General features: G+C 48.7%; 1 protein-coding gene and 1 long non-coding RNA gene across 4 annotated transcripts in view; one reads left to right on the top strand and one right to left on the bottom strand.

Annotated features, from left to right (window-relative positions):
• Window positions 1–2,619: 2,619 nt before the first annotated feature.
• LOC118009234 lies at window positions 2,620–14,319 on the bottom strand. Of its 3 annotated transcripts, XR_004678841.1 has the most exons (4): window positions 13,551–14,227; window positions 9,544–9,904; window positions 3,003–3,215; window positions 2,620–2,901 (listed from the first exon to the last, which is right to left on the bottom strand). It is a non-coding gene; the product is annotated as an uncharacterized LOC118009234 (long non-coding RNA). The 3 variants fall into 3 exon arrangements; XR_004678842.1 differs by lacking the exon at window positions 3,003–3,215 and having other exon boundaries at window positions 13,551–14,225; XR_004678840.1 differs by lacking the exons at window positions 2,620–2,901; window positions 3,003–3,215 and having other exon boundaries at window positions 9,278–9,904; window positions 13,551–14,319.
• Window positions 14,318–14,615, top strand: part of NAXD (NAD(P)HX dehydratase) — a 21,310-nt gene continuing 21,012 nt past the window's right edge. The window contains exon 1 of the mRNA XM_035003049.1: window positions 14,318–14,412. Within this exon, the coding sequence (XP_034858940.1) occupies window positions 14,367–14,412 (46 nt within the window). The 5' untranslated portion in view covers window positions 14,318–14,366. The remainder of the gene's footprint in view (window positions 14,413–14,615) is intronic.

Below are 14,615 nucleotides of genomic sequence, written 5' to 3'. Positions count from 1 at the left end.
AAAAAAAGGAGAAGAAGACCATTGGGTTGAAAATAAACAACAAAAGGAGGTTAGAGAACCTAAGTGTTTGTCCACGTGTACTGAGTCACTCTGGGATTAAGGAGGAAGGTTGGTGGAGGCAGGGAGACCAACTACACAGAACCGAACGTCAGTGAGCAGTCAGCATGCTCTACTTGTGAGATGCCCCAGAGGCCAGACCCGCAGGGAAACTCACCTTCCAAGGCCTCGATTTAAAAGGAAGAAATACTAAAAAGAACTAACTTAAGAGTTTATTTTTAGGGCGCCTGGGTGGCTCAGTCGTTAAGCGTCTGCCTTCAGATCAGGTCATGATCCCAGGGTCCTGGGATCGAGCCCCACATCGGGCTCCCTGCTCAGTGGGGAGCCTGCTTCTCCCTCTCCCTCTGCCTGCCGCTCTGCCTACTTGTGCTCTCTCTCTATCTCTCTGTCCAATAAATAAATAAAATCTTAAAAAAAAAAGAGTTTATTTTTAGGGGCGCCGAACTGGCTCAGTTGGTAGAGCATGCAACTCTTGATCTCAGGGTCGTGAGTCCCAGCCCCACACTGGGTGTAGCGCTTACTAAAAAAAAAAAAAATAATAATCAATCAATCCCTGCTTTCAGTACAACCAGGATATTGATATTGACATAATCCATCAATCTTAAAAAAAAGTTTAATTTTAAAAATTGAAAAAGGAACAACAAAGTAAATTTAAATAAAGCACAAGGAAATATAAAAATAACAAAAGTTGATAAAAAATACAATCAAAGAAACAACAGAAAAGATGAACAAAATCAAAACCTAGTTTAAAAAAGATTATTAATAGATCAAACTCTAACATGACTAAAAAGAATCACAAAGAAGTATAGGAAGAAAGGTGGTAAAGCGGCAGATAATTTTTTTTTATTTGTTTATTTGAAAGTGAGAGAGAAAGCATGAGCAGAGGGAGGGGCAGAGGCAGAGGGAGAAGCAGGCTCCCCACTGAGCAGGGAACCATACATGGGGCTCGATCCCAGGACCCCGGGATCATGACCTGAGCCAAGGCAGATGATCAACCGACTGAGCCACCCAGGTGCCCTGCAGATAAAATTTAAAATAATAAGAATACTCTAAGTGTTTTATGTTAATATTTTGAAAACTTAAATGAATGTATGACTTTCTTTTTTTTAAAGATTTTATTTATTTATTTGAGAGAGAGCACATAGAAGGAACACAAGCAGGGGGAGTGGGAGAGGGAGAAGCAGATTTCCCGCTGAGCAAGGAGCCCGTCATGGGACTCGATCCCAGGATCCTGAGATTATGACCTGAGCTGAAGGCAGACAATCAACCAACTGAGCCACCCAGGCGCCCCTGAACATATGATTTTCTATAAAAATCGCAAAAATTGAGTGAAGAAAAAGTGGAAACTAAATAAACTATTAACCATTGAAGAAATTGAATCCGTGGTCAAAAGCTTCCGCTCGTCGGATGACACCAGGCACGGGCTGGGAAGGCAGATAACCCTATTTCATACAGATTATAAAAATAGGGGACATCAGGGGCGCCTGGGTGGCTCAGATGGTTGGGCGTCTGCCTTCGGCTCAGGTCATGATCTCAGGGTCCTGGGATCGAGTCCCGCATCGGGGGGGTTCCCTGCTCAGCAGGGAGCCTGCTTCTCCCTCTCCCACTCCCCCTGCTTGTGTTCCCTCTCTCACTCTCTCTCTGTCAAATAAATAAATAAATAAATCTTTAAAAAAATAGAATTCTTAAAAAAATAAAATAAAAGCATTTCCATGAAGGTGAAAGATAATATAAGGGCACTTTAATCCCCATGATTCATCAGTGAATAGGGCGTCCTGGCCGGCACAGCAGGAAGGAAGGAGAAATAGAAACTAGAAAGGAAAACAAAGCTGTCGTTCTCTGCGGATGATAAAATTTTGTATGTACCAAATCTGAGAACATTTACAGAGAAATAATAGGTTTTTGGGAATAATATTAACACTGCAAAAAAATCAACAGCATGCTGTCATCAGCAATAAATAATTATAAAATGGAACAGAGAAACGATGCCAGTATTCATAAACCCGACGTGGGGGAGAGAGGCGCTAGAGTCTGCTAGCGAGGCGGGGATCTCATTGGGTCTGGTGGTGCCTTGCCCTCCCCCCACCATGCTCACACTGGGGGGACGGGGTCACACGGGGTGAGCACCGGCTGGCAGGGTGCTCAGAGAACGCACAGAACACGTTCCCTAAGGATCCCACCGGCTGACTCCTTAAAAGGAGCCGCAGAGCCAATTCTGGTGCGCTGGACAAAAATGGAATCATACCCCCATAGGAGGTCGTTAGGATGCAATTCGTGAAGTTAAGGTGAGGTCATCCTGGTGTAGAGCAGGCCCCTAACCAATGTGACTGGTGTCCTTAGAAGAACAGGTCATGATAGGGCGCCTGGGTGGCTCAGTCGTTAAGCGTCTGCCTTCGGCTCAGGTCATGATCCCAGGGTCCTGGGATCAAGCCCCGCATTGGGCTCCCTGCTCCGTGGGGAGTCTGCTTCTCCCTCTGCCACTCCCCCTGCTTGTGCTCGCTCTCGCTCTCGCTCTCTCCCGTGCTCTCTCTCTCTCTCTCTGTGAAAGAAAGGAAGGAAGGAAGGAAGGAAGAAAGAAAGAAAGAAATGTTTAAGATGAACAGGTCATGTGAAGACGCAGACTCGCCTGTGGACGCATGTGACGTGTGTGCAGTTGTCAGCCAGGGGTCGCCAGGGGTCGCCACGGAAGCTGCAAGAGGCAAGGAAGGATGTCCCCACAGCTTTCGGAGAGAGCAGGGTCTGCGGACACCTTGATTTTGGACTCTGGCCTCCAGATGGGAGAACGGTGAGACCAGGATCTCTGTGGCTTTAAGCCGCCCCTTCGTGTGGGTTGTTACCACAGCCCTGGGAAACGAACACACACAGGGATGACGGTATCTACCCAGAAAAATCACTGTGGCAGAAGATGGCGGCGTCCCCAAATCTGACCCCAGAAGGTTCCATACCGTAGATTTCATTTCAGTAACGTGCTTGAAGAGACGCGATCCTAGTGATGGAGGACAGCTCAGTGGCCGCCGGGGTTCGGGAGGTTGGGAGGGAAGGACGTGGGGCGTCTGTACAGGGCAATGATGGGAATATCCTATACTCGACTGTATCAGCGTCACTATCCTGGTCGTGATGTTGCGCTGTGGTCTCGTAACACGTCACCATTGGGAGAACTGGACAGAGAGTATATGGGATTTCTCTGTATTACTCCTTCCAATCACATGTGAATCCACAGCCATCTCAAAATAAAAAGTTTAAGAAAAAAATCGCTGGGAGGAGGAGAGCAAACAGGACACGCCCAGCCCTCAGTACAATGCCGAGAGTGTGGCGGGGAGCTCGGTGCGGTAGCTGGAAGAGCCTGGGGCCAACCGGGCCGCGGCTCACCCTGCTGGGCCGTCCGCTGTCGGCTCGCGCAGCTCCATGAAGACCTGGGTTCTCTCCATCTCCCGACCCTGCCCTGCTCAGCACATAGGCTCCGTGCCGGCGAGATGTCCTCAGGCTCCCAAGGCTTCTCCAGCTCTAGGGATCGTGTACAGGCTGGCCTCCACCTGCCGGCATCTCTCGGAGAGCAAAGAACCCATTCCCGGAAGCCTCCCTCACAGCCCAGAGGCCAGGATTGCATCACTTAGGCAATCATCAAGCGAAATGGAATGAACTGTCCTGCTTTGGTCAGATCAGTCTGGGTTAACCTCCAGACCCGGGGCGAGAGCCAACTTTCCCAACTCAAGGGCAGGATCCCCATCTATGCCAACCCGACAGCAGGAGGCGGTTCTTGGGCAGCGTCCCAGCTCTGCCTTTCTCCCGCCCTGCCCAGCGCTCCCCTGGCCGGCCCGCAGGCCCCCTGCCTGTGACGTGAGGGCCGGCAGATCTGCTCAGGCTCCTATCCCCGCCCACGGCAGGTGCCCTGTGCGTAGAAACAATATTCGTGGAAATGAGTTAAGTAGCCCTTGACACATTCATTCTGCCTCCTGAACATCTGCTTAAATCTACACCCGTAACTGTATCATGATGGCCCAGGTTAAAAACTCAATCAGACCCAAGCCTACGACCCTCCTACAATGTCTCTTAGTTTCTGCAGAAGCAAGCTGCAAATCCTTCTTGCTCTACGTGCTTCTACATTGGATTTGTTCCTTTGGCCTTTTGACTTGAAGGCAACTCGTGTTGTCATACTCTGCGCTTTTCTCTAAAGTATTTGATGTGGGAAACAAAGGCAAAAGAAAAAATTAAATTTCTTTACTACTTACACCCCATTGACAGGTCCTTGAAACAGGCAGAGGGACCTTCCTCTAGGAGCTCAGCTGCCTCGATGTCCACACTTAGCTAAGGGCCAAAGGTAAACTTAGCCGAACTCCCCAGGATCCTGTGAGTCTACTTTAAACATATAGAGATTCCTCTGGAAACTTCCTTTACCTCTACCCCTCCCCTCCCAAGATATGTCAGTAATCATCCTCCAAGCATATGGCCCACCGATATACACCTGAAGGGTCTCATGACTGAGGGTTTACTAAACAGTACTAAAGAGCCTTTTCCTAAAAAGCCAGCCCCCTCAGGGTCCTGGGAAGGTCCTGGAAACCTTGTTTCCAAAATACCTTGGAGGCTTGTTCTATCCCTAACCCATCCCAACTTGAAAGCATATAATCAGTCATCCCTCAAAACCCCAGAGCAGCTCCTTCTGCCCCCGGGTCCTGTCCCCATGCTTTAATAAAACTGCCTTTCTGCACCAAAGATGTCTCAAGAATTCTTTTTTTTTTTTTAAGATTTTATTTATTTATTTGACAGAGAGACACAGCGAGAGAGGGAACACAAGCAGGGGGAGTGGGGGAGGGAGAAGCAGGCTTCCTGCGGAGCAGGGAGCCCGATGCGGAGCTCGATCCCAGGACCCTGGGATCATGACCTGAGCTGGAGGCAGAAGCTTCACTGACTGAGCCACCCAGGCGCCCCTCATTGGTGATTTAAGCCCACATGCATCGCTGCATCTTATGACTCATGTTCTCTAATTGTTCACCAGATACCCTGCAGGGAGGACAAGAAATTTCTGGTGCTCCAATTTCTACTTAGTGATGCATGTGGCCCATCAGGTAAGTCAGTGGTTTTCCTCCACAAACTTTGCATCATTTTTTTTCTCCCCAAGTGAAGTTGTTGACTAAGTCTAATATTGGTTTGAATTTGATAGTACTATATCCCCTAAGCAGAATCCAGCCCGGCTTCTCCATCTCTGACTTTTTGTTTTCACTTGCCCCTGAATCAACTGTAAGAAATAATTCTGACCCGTAAAATGGTAATGCTCACAAACCAAACAGAGGTTCAGATCGTCTCCTTAAGATTCTTCTTTAGATGGAGCACCTGGGTGGTTCAGTCGGTTAAGCCTCCAACTCTTGGTTTTGGCATCGGTCATGATCTCAGGGTCGTGAGATCGAGCCCCACATCGGTCTCGAAGCTTAGTTCAGAGTCTGCTTATCCCTGTCCCTCTGCTCCTCCCCCCGCCCCTGCTCTTAAATAAATAAATAAATAAATAAATAAGATTCTTTGTTAGATTTCCATGTTTCCTGGATTGGACTTATGTTCACCTGCCATTTTGCCCACATCTGCCTCAGACCCACGCGCTTCTCCCGAGTTCTGTCTTCCTGGCTCTCTTTACTGTAACACAGAATATAAATGGGAATGCTGGACATCAGCTCCTAGTGAGGTCTAGGGACATTACCCCTGCCAGGAAGAAAAGATTTGGCAGAAATAACGGTGCATCAAGAATCCAGAATGGTTTATGTTCCTCTCACTACCGAGACAGAAAGCTGTAATTGTCTCCTGGGTTCATGTTCTGCTTGAATGAAGTTTGAAGGAACACACTTAAATACGGGACTCTGTGGTAACAACAGTTAGTTCTGGGCTAATGTGCAGGGTTTACAGAGCGGATTGTAGTCTGAAGATGCTCACATGGAGGACATTTCAAAACTGTCATCCTGGAGACAGTAGAGGGCACCCCAACCCAGAATGAAGTGTGGGGACAGTGCACTAAACAGGGACAACGTGAAGCTCCTCTGCCCCAAGCTAACCTGGTATTTTCCGTCTGTTGATGGTTTTAGTGTCCCAGAGCTCTGCCATCTGTATGGTAGTGGCTAGCCACAGATGCCTGTCTGAGTTGGGTAACATTTAGTATTATTTTTTAAATTTTATTTATTTATTTGAGAAAGAGAGACAGAGACAGCGAGAGAGAGCACGAACGGGGGGAGGAGAGGGAGAAGCAGGCTCCCCGCTGAGCAGGGAGCCCGATGTGGGGCTCGACCCCAGGACCCCGGGATCATGCCCTGACCCGAAGGCAGACAGTTAACCAACGGATCCACTCAGGCGCCCCGAGTTGGGTAACATTTAAAGTTCAGGGCGCCTGGGTGGATCCGTCGGTTGAGCCTCTGCCTTCGGCTCAGGTCATGATCCCAGGGTCCTGGAATGGAGTCCCACATCGGGCTCCCTGCTCAGTGGGAAGCCTGCTTCTCCCTCTCCCCCACCCCCTGCTCGTGCTCTCTCTGGCTATCTCTGTCTCTGTCTTTCAAATAAATAAATAAAACCTTAAAAAAAACCCACATTTACAGTTCAGCCCCTCACTTGCACCAGCCACACTTCGTGTCTGCAATAGTCACACGTGGCTAGTGGTTACCATGCTGGATAGCACAGATACGGAGCATTTCTACCATTATAGAAAGTTCTCGTAGACAGTGCTGCGAAAATCCCAGTTCCCACATGTGTGATAGTTGAATATGTAATCAGAATATGCCACCCCATCCCCAGGGGCGCCTGGGTGGTACAGTGGGTTAAGCGTCTTGACTCTTGGTTTCAGCTCAGGTCATGATCTCAGGGTCCTGGGATCGAGCCCCGCGCCGGGCTCTGTGCTCAGCTCCAAGTCTGGTTTGGATTCTTTCTCCATCTCCCTCTGCCCCTCCTGCTTGTGTTTGCTCACTCTCCCTCTAAAATAAATAAATCTTAAAAAAAAAAAAAAAAGGAATATGCCACCCCCAAATATACCACTTTGGCGTCAAGATTATTCTGAGCTGGAGACAATTAGGAAGCAGCAGACACAGGGGAACTCTCTGCTGTCTCCCTCACCTACGAGCAGGGAGTGAGTCTGCCTTGGGAAGGGGTGCCCCTCTGTGGAACCAGGAAGGGAAGGACGACCAATGCTGCCAGGACGCCTCTATGTAAACAGCCTCCCTGAACATCCCTCGGCTTCCATTAGTCTCCCCCGTATCTGCCTCTGGACGCCCAAACCCCATTTCCTTGGTCTGGTCACTTCTCCACAACTTACTGCCTTTTGTTATAATGGCATATACGCCCCCACCCCCTAATTGGACCACTTCCCTGGGTCTTTCTTTCTTTTTTTTTTTTTTAAGATTTTATTTATTTCACAGAGAGATAGCGAGAGCAGGAACACAAGCGGGGGGAGCGGGAGAGGGAGAAGCGGGCTCCCAGCCGAGCAGGGAGCCCGACGTGGGGCTCGATCCCAGGACCCTGGGATCATGACCTGAGCCGAAGGCAGACACCCAACAACTGAGCCACCCAGGTGCCCCTGGGTCTTCATTTCTTTTCTGGGAAGGCCTCCACTCATGGGAAAAAATTAAAATACCAAGAAGCGAAATGTGTCTACCTTTTCTCCTGTTCATCTGTCTTTTGTCAGTCTGATTATAGACGCCTACTCTGAGAGGGCAGAGGAAGATTGTTTCCCCCCCTTACACAATCCACCAAGAATAACAGAAACACGAACTGGTCTGGCAGAGAGGCTGAGCTCTGTGGTTGATGAGCCTGAGCGGCTTAGGCACAGAGGATAGTCAGCTGGCTTCCAACCGGGTAACATCACCTGGCCACCCTTCCAGGGGATTTCTCTAATTTTATTTTGGAGAAAAACTTCAATTAAAGAAAGAGGACGGTATTTTTCAATTAAAAAATAGGGGAGATATTGGTCTGAATATCATTTGGGACTTGCTCTATATAAATTCTTGATTACTTTCAACCCCCAAGCACATTACTGCTCCTCTTACAGGATTTTAAAACAGTCTTTTAAAAGTAACACGAAATAAAAGATAACATGTAAGCAAGTGTATTATTAGGTCAAATACATGTTTCTATTGCTGACAGAAACATTAAAGGTTATCTCATCCAATTTCATCTTTTGGTGATAAAATCTCTGTGACCCGAAATGTTTAGGCGTCTCTCCCAAATGCTCAAGGCTATTGCTGAGGATTAGAACTCTTATATCCAGACTCAATGTAGTGTTTTTTCCCTTTATGTTATGATTATACAAGACTTTTTAATTTAATTTAATTTATTTGAGAGAGAGAAAGCACAGAGGGAGAGGGAGAAGCAGGCTTCCCGCAGAGCAGGGAGACCCATGTGGGGCTCGATCCCAGGACCCTGAGATCCTGACCTGAGCTGAAGGCAGATGCTTAACCGACTGAGCCACCCAGGAGCCCCATATATAAAACATTTTTATTAAAAATGTGGGCATTCTAAAGTCTTTCACTGAGATTAGCACTATAGAAAGAGCCAATCACTTCCCTTATTGGTGGTTGATCTGTAATACAGAAGTGCTCCCACAGGGACACAGCTAGACGTTTTACTTCCTCTAGGCTCACCTCCTGAACCGGGATCAGGAAGGTGGATTTCATGATCTCAGATTCAGTGCAGTGTGCCTTCCTTTGTTAAATGCAGGGAGAAAGGATGGAGAACTACTCCCTTGAGTTTTTATGTAAGAGAAAGTGAAAAACATTACCCGACACACTGCCATCTGCAAATGTGACAAATACGAGAAGTGCTTTAATCACTTGAGATTTTGATAAGGATTTTGTTCACCAGCCCCATCAAACTGACCCGGGAGAAGAGATTGTGGTGAAATTATAGAGTGAAGTTCAACATTCACCCGCGGCCTCTCTGGGGTCCCCACGGCAGCCCTCCCACTGATGCTGCACCAGGACTACGAGGGTTCTCAGCCGGCCGTGGCCAAGCAGATCAATAGCAGCATCAACATTTCAAGGGATTATTTTATTTGTGTTTTTAAGAAAGATGCTGAATCATAGCAATCACTTAAAACAGATAACTTGATTTTTATGGAAACAATAGGTACCTTTATGCTTCTGCATTTCAAATAAGCCCCCAGAGAGACCAAATCTACTTGAGCCTGACTGGTTTTTCCTTAAGTCTGAAATTAAAGATTTGCTGATCTTGCAAATAAATTTTATTTTTCCTTCTGGCCATATCCCTTAATCACATTCCTCTTCGTTGCAAAGCGAAAAATAGGTAAGATGTCACAAGAGATAGTTCTCAACAGGAAGGACGTTCTCCCAGTTACCAATGGGTATGCTAAGCAGCGGCTCCCACTGAGGTAATTAATAGGAATGCAAATCCCTTGTTAGTGTTACATCAATTCTGGTCTCTTTCCTGCTTACTAAAAAAGTACAGATTATTTCAGCTTCAACGATTTTTCAGATTTTGTGAGTGAATATTAAAAAACATACTTACAGGTCTCCTGTAATATTATCCAATGTGCTATATCACCTTTGGAAGAGGAAAAGATCTGGTTCCAATTGTTCTTAGATCTGATTCTTAGCCTGGCCGATGAGGACAGCAGCCTGCAGGCCAGGAGCCGGGCGAAGACAGTTGGAAGGTGAAGGTCACCCCTGGAGGTTGCCAGAGAGATGGGTCAAATGTGTTCCAGGTCAGAGGTGAAGTCTGGAAATGAAGCGGGTGCCCGCATTTCAGACCGCTTACCTTCCCGTCCCTGCGGTGTTTGGCCTGGGAAGGCCAGTCAGAACAATGCAGTGTCCAGTGAGCCCTCACTCCCTTCCTTCCTGGCCCGGACAGTGCCAACACAACGCCACAGCTGAGTAAGGAAGGTTCCCGGTGACTGGTCTGCACGAGTTTTCTCAGTTTGCACAGATCTCCCCTCCCCAGGCCCTGCCCGCACACGAGAAGGAACTCCCTTCCTGCGCTCTGTGGGAAGGATTGGATCGTGAGGATTAGAGATGACTCTGAGGCCGGGGTCCCTAGATGGGCCATCAATATGTAAATAATTAAATATGTTTGCATTTTTTAAAAAATGTTTTATTTATTTATTCATGAAAGTCAGAGAGAGAGAGAGAGGCAGAGGCAGAGGGAGAAGCAGGCTCCCCACCAAGCAGGGAGCCCGATGCGGGGCTCGATCCCAGGACCCTGGGATCACGACCTGAGCCGAAGACAGACGCTTAACCATCTGAGCCACCCAGGCGCCCCTAAATATGTTTGCATTTAAAGTATAAAAAAGGGTAACATAATAAATAAGATGTAAATAAAATAAATGAATGAAATAAAATAAAAATTCATGAATTCATATTGGTAACAAATAACTCAGTGGTTAATAAATTTAAAATTCTGAATAAAAATTCATAAATTTTTGTTGAGTAAAATAAAAATTCAGGAGTTCATACAGGTAATAAATAATTTGGTGGCTACCCAGAAAGTTAATGAAGTTAATATCACCAAAAAATGGGCAAACTGACACTGCTTATATAGAAGATCCCAAGTAACCTCAAAGTATCTGCTAGAACTAATAATTAGTGAATTCGGCATGGTCAAGGGATACAACGTCAATATATGCAAATCAATAGTATTTCCATATATGAGCAATGAACAATTAAAAATTAAAATTAAGGGGTGCCTGGGTGGCTCAGTCGTTACGCGTCTGCCTTCGGCTCAGGTCATGATCCCGGGGTCCTGGGATCGAGCCCCACATGAGGCTCCCTGCTCAGAGGGGAGCCTGCTTCTCCCTCTTCCACTCCCCCTGCTTGTGTTCCCTCTCTTGCTGTGTCTTTCTCTGTCAAATAAATAAAATCCTTAAAAAATAATAATAATAAATAAATAAAAATTAAAATTAAGAAAATAACATTTATAATAGCAACAAAAGCCTGAATTGGGGTGTCTTGATAGGTGTGTTCTAAATCACTAATGTGGTGGTGATTGATGTAGGAAATGTTGGGGTCCAGGAGCAAACAGTCAAGAATTCTTCACACATCTTCAGTGCAGAAAGGCAGTTTTTTTTTTTTAAGATTTTATTTATTTGACAGAGAGACACAGCAAGAGAGGCAACACAAGCAGGGGGAGTGGGAGAGGGAGAAGCAGGCTCCCCGCTGAGCAGGGAGCCCGATGTGGGGCTCCATCCCAGGACCCTGGGATCATGACCTGAGCCAAAGTCAGACGCTTAATACTGAGCCACCCAGGCACCCCTTTATTAAAGCACAGGGACAGGACCTGTAGGCAGAAAGAGTTGCACTGGGGTTGTGAGGGGTGATTGATTATATGCTTTCAAGTTGGGACAGGTTAGGGATAGAACAAGCCTCCAAAGTATTTTGGAAACAAGGTTTCCAGGACCCTGAGGGGGCTAGCTATTGTTAGGAAAAGGCTATTTAATACTATTTAGTAAACCCGCAGTCTTGAGACTCTTCAGATGTATATCAGGGGGCCACATGCTTGGAGGATGATTACTAACCTGTATCTTGGGGGGTAGAGATAAAGAGAGTTTCCAAAGGAATCTCTATATGTTTAAAGTAGACTCACAGGATCCTGGGGAGTTTGGCTAAGATTACCTTTGGCCCTTAGCAAAGTGTCAACATCCAGGCAGCTGAGCTCCTAGAGGAAGGTCCCTCTGCCTGTTTCAAGGACCTGTCAATGGGGTGTAAGTAGTAAGGAAATTAATTTTTTCTTTTTCCTTTGTTTCCCACATCAGTGATTACATGATTATATACGTTTGTTCAAACTCATGGAAGTGAACACTTACAATCCGTGAAGTTTATTGTTATGTAAATTATGCCTCAGTAAAGAGAAAGAGGGAGCACCTCCTATGCGCCCTGTTCTATGCCCTGAGCATATAGTACAGAACAAAAGAAAGGTTTTCCATTGGAGCTAACTTCTATAGACATGGTGATGGTGGCGTAGATGACAATGAATGGATAAATGAGCGGATATCTCAAGTAGTGAGAAGTACTAAGAGAATAACAAGACAGGAAGCAGGAAAGAAGGGGTATGGATTTTACATAGAATGGTCAGGAATGGCTTGGCACTGATAAAATGCTGCATGCACACTCCATGTCAGTATCAGGAGAAAGAGCACGCCCCCAGAAGGGAGAGCAGGAACATGGTGGGCAGGGTAGACTAAGGGCAAAGAAGTAGGTGTAGCCAGGAGAGGGAGCAAGGAGGGCAGTGGCAGGAGATTGAGGTGCATGGATCACATAGGGGCTAGAAGGCCTTGGAAGAAAGGAACTTTGGATGAGGAGTGATGAGGGAGCAGAAGGCAAGCTGAGGACAAAGCACAAGCTGACAACACACAACCCCCCCCCCACACACACACAACACACACACTCCCAGGTGGAATATGTGTGATATTCCTCAGGCACTCCTGGCTGCCCTAAAGCTCAGAGAAGGAAAAACAAATGGTTAACTTATAGAGATTAGAGTCCTGCAAGACAGGACTCTCCCTCAGTTTACAAATGTCTTAGTGATTCACAAGAAAGAAGCATTCTTGGGGTGCCTGGGTGGCTCAGTGGGAGAAGCATCTGCCTTTGGCTCAGGTCATGATCCCGAGGTCCTGGGATGAAGCCCCGGGTCAGGCACCTGCTCAGTGGAGAGCCTGCTTCTCCCTCTGCCACTCCCCTTGCTTGTGCTCTCTCTCTGTCAAATATATAAAATCTTACCAAAAAAAAAGAGCATTCTTTTTTTTTTTTTTTTTTAAGATTCTATTCATCTACTTGAGAGAGAGAGAGAGCACAAGCAGGGGGAGCGGGAGAAGCAGGCTCCCTGCTGAGCAGAGTGCTGGATGCAGGCCCTATCCCAGGACCCGGAAATCCTGACCCGATCCAAAGGCAGACGCCCAACCATCTGAGCCACCCAGGCGCCCCCACCCCCCGCCCCCAAAAGAGTATTCGTAACAATACCTTAACTTCTGGAAGGAAGCTCCCAACTGTCTTAATGTTAATGCCTTGCTAGTGGCAAAAACCACCTTAACTTGACAATGGCAAGGCCTCCAGTATCTCGTAGGTCCTTTTTAGCATATGAAAGTCCTTTTGAAAACCTCCCATTTCCTTACCTCCCCCAACTCCCAAGTATATAATGAGCCACCCCTCACAACCCCGGTGTAGCAGCTCTTTCTGCACTCGGTCCTGTCCCCATGCTTTTAGTGAAATCACCTTTTTGCACCAAAGATGTCTCAAGAATCCTTACCCTACCGAACCTCACCTACATTCAAAACCACCTCGAGGAGTGGCACGATCTTCCTGTTGCTGTAGGGAAGTAAGGAGGCGCATTTAGGTGTTATGGGTGAGTTGTGTCCCCCAAGATCTGTTCAGGTCCCAACCCCCAGTATCTGTCAGTGTACCCTTACTTGAAAGTAGGGTCTTTGCTGATGACCAAATTAGCATAAGGTGATCAGAGTGGGCCCTAATTCAACATGACTGGCGTCCTTGTAAGAGGAAAGTACCACCATATGAGGCCAGACTCACGAAGAACGCCGTTTGAGGACACAGGCAGAGACGGTAGGGACACAGCTGCAAGGCAAGCGACGCCAAGGAGCGACGGCCACCACCAAAGGCTGAATTTAGACTTGCGCACTTCGGAACCGTGAACAACACGTCTCCGTTCTGTACTGCGCCGCCCCAGTGGGCCCGGCCGTGTTCAGCCAGGGGGTCGCCATGGGCCCGTCCGCCTTCCCGGGCTCTAGCCTGTTTGCCTGAAAGCAGCCTCTGCAAGGCAGGCCCTCAGGACGAGGGATGCGGGAGGGGCAAGGCGGGGAGAGAGGACGCCCTCCAGGTTTCTGACTGGAGCGGCTGCAGCGGCGGCGGGGAGCCGCGCGGGAGCCCCCCAGGGGGACAGACCGGCGTGGAGTCCAGGGCGCACAGCCGGCCCAGAACGGAACCGGACTGCGCAGAGGTGGTGCTCCAGGCCCCCACCTGCTTTCCGAGAGTAACGTGCGTGTCAACTGGGCAGCGTCTGCCCCCTTCCTATAACGCCCGCAGCCCCAAAGAGGAACGATAAAAAGAACCCAAACACTAAATCCCTAAGACGCATCCCGACGGCGGAACCTGCTTTCCGGCAAACGCCAGCGGTCGGGAGCTGGGGCCCTGCGGGGTTGGGCATTGAGCTTGTCAATCATCAGACACCGTCTATGACTGGTGGAGGCCAGTCTGTGGGCGGGGCGAGGCCAGATTGTGAGGGTCGGCTTCCGGCGGCCGCGCGTGGGCCTTCGGGAGCCGGAAGTCCGCCGCGAGCTCTGGTTCCGGCGGCGGCGCGGGGGCGGCCGGGAGCCCGGAAGTCTGCCGATGGCCGTGGGTCCCGTTTGGGCGGCTGCCGGGGCCTGCTCCCGAGGTAAGAGCGATCCGGGCCTTGCGGGCATGGCCCCTCCGGCGGGGGCCCGGGCTGTGCTCGCGGGCGCGGCCGCTGTCGCGCTGCTCGCGGCCGCGCTCGTGCTCTACGAGCTGCCGCTGGACGCAGGTGCCCGGCCGCGGGCGCTCGTCGGGACGGGGGGCGCCGCCGAGGGTCGCTCGCGCGGGGAGCCCGGGGCCGCGAGG

Source organism: Mirounga leonina, unplaced genomic scaffold (assembly GCF_011800145.1).
Source record: "Mirounga leonina isolate KUSES-001 unplaced genomic scaffold, KU_Mleo_1.0 Mir_127, whole genome shotgun sequence".
In the NCBI taxonomy this organism is placed as follows: domain Eukaryota; kingdom Metazoa; phylum Chordata; class Mammalia; order Carnivora; family Phocidae; genus Mirounga; species Mirounga leonina.
Note: the sequence above shows the minus strand (reverse complement) of the source record. Positions and strands in the feature narration are given on the sequence as shown.